The 3,023-nt window shown below is 47.2% G+C and overlaps 1 protein-coding gene across 1 annotated transcript in view; it reads left to right on the top strand.

The window, feature by feature from the left end:
* Window positions 1-843: 843 nt before the first annotated feature.
* Window positions 844-3,023, top strand: part of LOC102028484 (zinc finger protein 709-like) — a 37,013-nt gene continuing 34,833 nt past the window's right edge. Inside the window, exon 1 of the mRNA XM_005414745.2 lies at window positions 844-986. Coding sequence (XP_005414802.1) covers window positions 984-986 — 3 coding nt within the window. The 5' untranslated portion in view covers window positions 844-983. The remainder of the gene's footprint in view (window positions 987-3,023) is intronic.

Here is a 3,023-nt window from a genome sequence, read left to right as displayed (position 1 = left end):
CGCCTGCCTGGCAAGCGCAAGGTCGTGAGTTCGGTTCCCGGTACCGGAGAAAAACCAAAAAAAAAAAAAAAAAAAAAAGAACATTGAAGCAGCTAGACATGGTTGTGCATCCCTGTAAGTCCGGCACCGGGGATGCTAATGCAGGAGGATCATAGGGAGTTCAAGGCCAGTTTGAGCTACAAGTGAGTTCAAGAACAGACTAAATTACATAAATTACATAGCAAGACCCTGTCTTAAAAACAGACAAAAGACAGAAGCAACTAGGCAAAGCCAAGAGCAAACACTTCTAAAATTCAAGTTAGGACAGGTAGTATCCTGACAGACAGACTGGTCAAGAATCAAGAGTTCATGAACAAAAACCAAACTGCACGGGAAATACTTCAAAGAATCAACAACCAGGATCTCATCTTACTGAAAAGTATTTGCACATCAAATGAAATCACTAACAGGGTAAAAAGAAAAAACACGATTGGGAAAAAATTTTAGCCAACTGTCCATCAGATAAAGGACTTCTATCTAGAACATATAAAGAATTTTTAAAAATCAGACCCCCAAAATTAAAAGACCCAATCCAAAAATAGTCATTTGAGATAAATACACTTCTCAGATGAAGAAATACAAATGGCAAAAAAAGATATGAAAAAATGTTCAACATCATTAGTCATTTGAGAAATGCAAATTAAGAGAACATTGAATTACAATGTTCATTCTGAGTTGCAGTCACAGTGGTAAGGATTAACTTCTGTTGTCACTGTCTGCTGAGAGGGCGGGCAATGCAGCAGGAGCCAATCAGTGCCGTGGGACGAGATGCGTGATCTGTCCAATCAGGTAACCCCGGGGAGGTGGGCGGTTTCCTGGCTCCAGAGTCCAGCTCCTGAGCACAGTACCTACAGCAGACCCAGCCGGGCAGGCCGCCTTGCTTGAGGATTTCTACCGGCTGCATCCGGCATTGGAAGCGTCCAGGGAGACCCTCCGGCCACACGATGGTGACGTTGTGGGACGGGTGCCCCAATACAGGTCGGGCGGGATGCGGTGAGGTCTGGGAAGAAGCGGTGGGAACCTCAATGGCGGACTGAAACCTCCCCGCTGCTCCTGAGTCGGAGTTCCTCCTGGTCTCGGCGCGGTGCACGCTCTGTCCCTTCGGGCCTTACTCAGGCAGGGCTAGTTTGTGTCCCCACCGCCCTGTTTCTCCACGACCACGCCGCCAGCTTACAGAGCAGTCTCAGCCACCCGCAGCCCACCGCTGCATCCCTGTCTGTGCACAGAGAGTGGGGACTGTGGGGAGGCTGATTCAGGTGGGGAGTGTAGCTGCGGGAGCCGAGGTGAGCGAGGGCCCCGGTGTCCCTCCAGCAGACTTGGAGAACCTCAATTCTATAAATGTCTGATGCAGGGTCTCAAAGCCGCACCTTATCTTCTCTAGCCAGTGCCGCTCTGTGATGAGAATTAATCGCCAAAATGGCATTGTGTGCCCACATTGCCAGACTCAGGATAGGTGACGATCAATGCCATGAGAATTGAAAGAAAGGACGCCGAGGCACGTGGTGCACACCTCTAATCCCAGCACTTGGGAGAGTGAGGCAGGACGTTTGCTGCCAGTTGGAGTCTGCTACCTGATGAGATCAAGGTCAGCCTGAAGTGCATAGCGAGTCCACGAGTGCAACAACAAGACCAAAACAAACAAAAAGCCCCACGAAAGAGAAGAAAAGAAAAGCATAAGGAGAAAGTGTTCAATATTACTAGCGATGTGAGTTGGTGGTAGAGTGCTTACCAAGCACGCGGGGAACTCCTGTGTTGCACACAGCAATGCAAAAAGAATGATCATGTTAATGATTTAGGTGCATCCCTACAAAGAGAGAGACCACTTAAGTTAGGCCTTCCCATAGAGTTTAGGATGCTGAGAGCAATGGGGGGGGATGTTAATGTGTTCCCAAGGGCAGGAGAAAGTGTTCTGCTATGGACTGCTTCTAGAAGGAACTGCCTGTTACACATACAGTGTGAGAATCATTAGCTTGGGCATCCACAAAGACATACGATCTGGTAGGTGTGGAGAAGGAGAGGGAGAGCCTCAAAGAACTGCTATAGACCTTGGACTGTAGACACTGTTGTAAGAACTGAAGTGCTGATTGAGGAGGACTCTACATTAAAGGATTAGTGTAGGAGGAGGAGAGCCTGAAGTGCAAGCTCTGCAGCCATGAGTGGCTCGTGATGAAAGAGATTCCTCTGCGGGGGAGAGCAAGGGGGAGCAGAAAGAAGGAGGGAGTGGAGGGGATGGTAATGGTGGTAAAATCCACACCTACAACAGAGGGTCTTCTGTTGAGGTCAGATTTTTTTTCTAGTGCGGCAGTAAAGGAATTGTTGTGTGCTGGCTCAATCTGAGAGGGGTCAATCACAAGCATTAAGGAAGGAGAAGACTTAGAAAAATTTAGATAAATTTGTCTTCTGTTACTACTGATTAGGTAACCTTATCAGTTTTCTTTGTTTTGTGAGAGATTCTGTTACACAACTCGGGCTGGACTTGAACTTACTATGCGACTCAGGTTGCCTCCAACTTGTGGGGGTCCTCCTGACTCTGCCTCCTGAGTACTGAGACAAGAGGTGTGTGCCAGCACACTCTCCCCTAATGGTTTTTGAGGAAAAAATGAAAATGAAGAAATTGTCTGACCTCACGTGGCTTAAAAATTGGAGGCTATCATCATGTAAGTGTGATGGAAAGGGATTTCTCAAGGATTCAGCAGATTTTAGGTGTGGTTGGTGTTTTTGTTGTACAGAAGATTGAACTCCAGACTTTTTCTCTGGAAAACATTGTAAACCTTTTAATACCTTTAAAATTTTTGAAAGCAGATCTCACTATGTTTCCCAGGCTGCAGTCCACTTCTGGTGTTGTTTCTGCCTCTTGCAGTGCTGAGATGACAGGCATGTGCCACCATGGCTGGCTAACATGGGGATTTCTTAATCACCACTATTATCCATGATTGCCGTGCTTGGGTAAATGGAATTTCAGTGAGGCATGGTGCTGCCCCCCT

The sequence above is a fragment of the Chinchilla lanigera genome, unplaced genomic scaffold (genome assembly GCF_000276665.1).
Source record: "Chinchilla lanigera isolate Chin_1 unplaced genomic scaffold, ChiLan1.0 scaffold00198, whole genome shotgun sequence".
Classification (NCBI taxonomy): Eukaryota; Metazoa; Chordata; class Mammalia; order Rodentia; family Chinchillidae; genus Chinchilla; species Chinchilla lanigera.
This window is presented reverse-complemented; position numbering and strand designations above follow the sequence as displayed.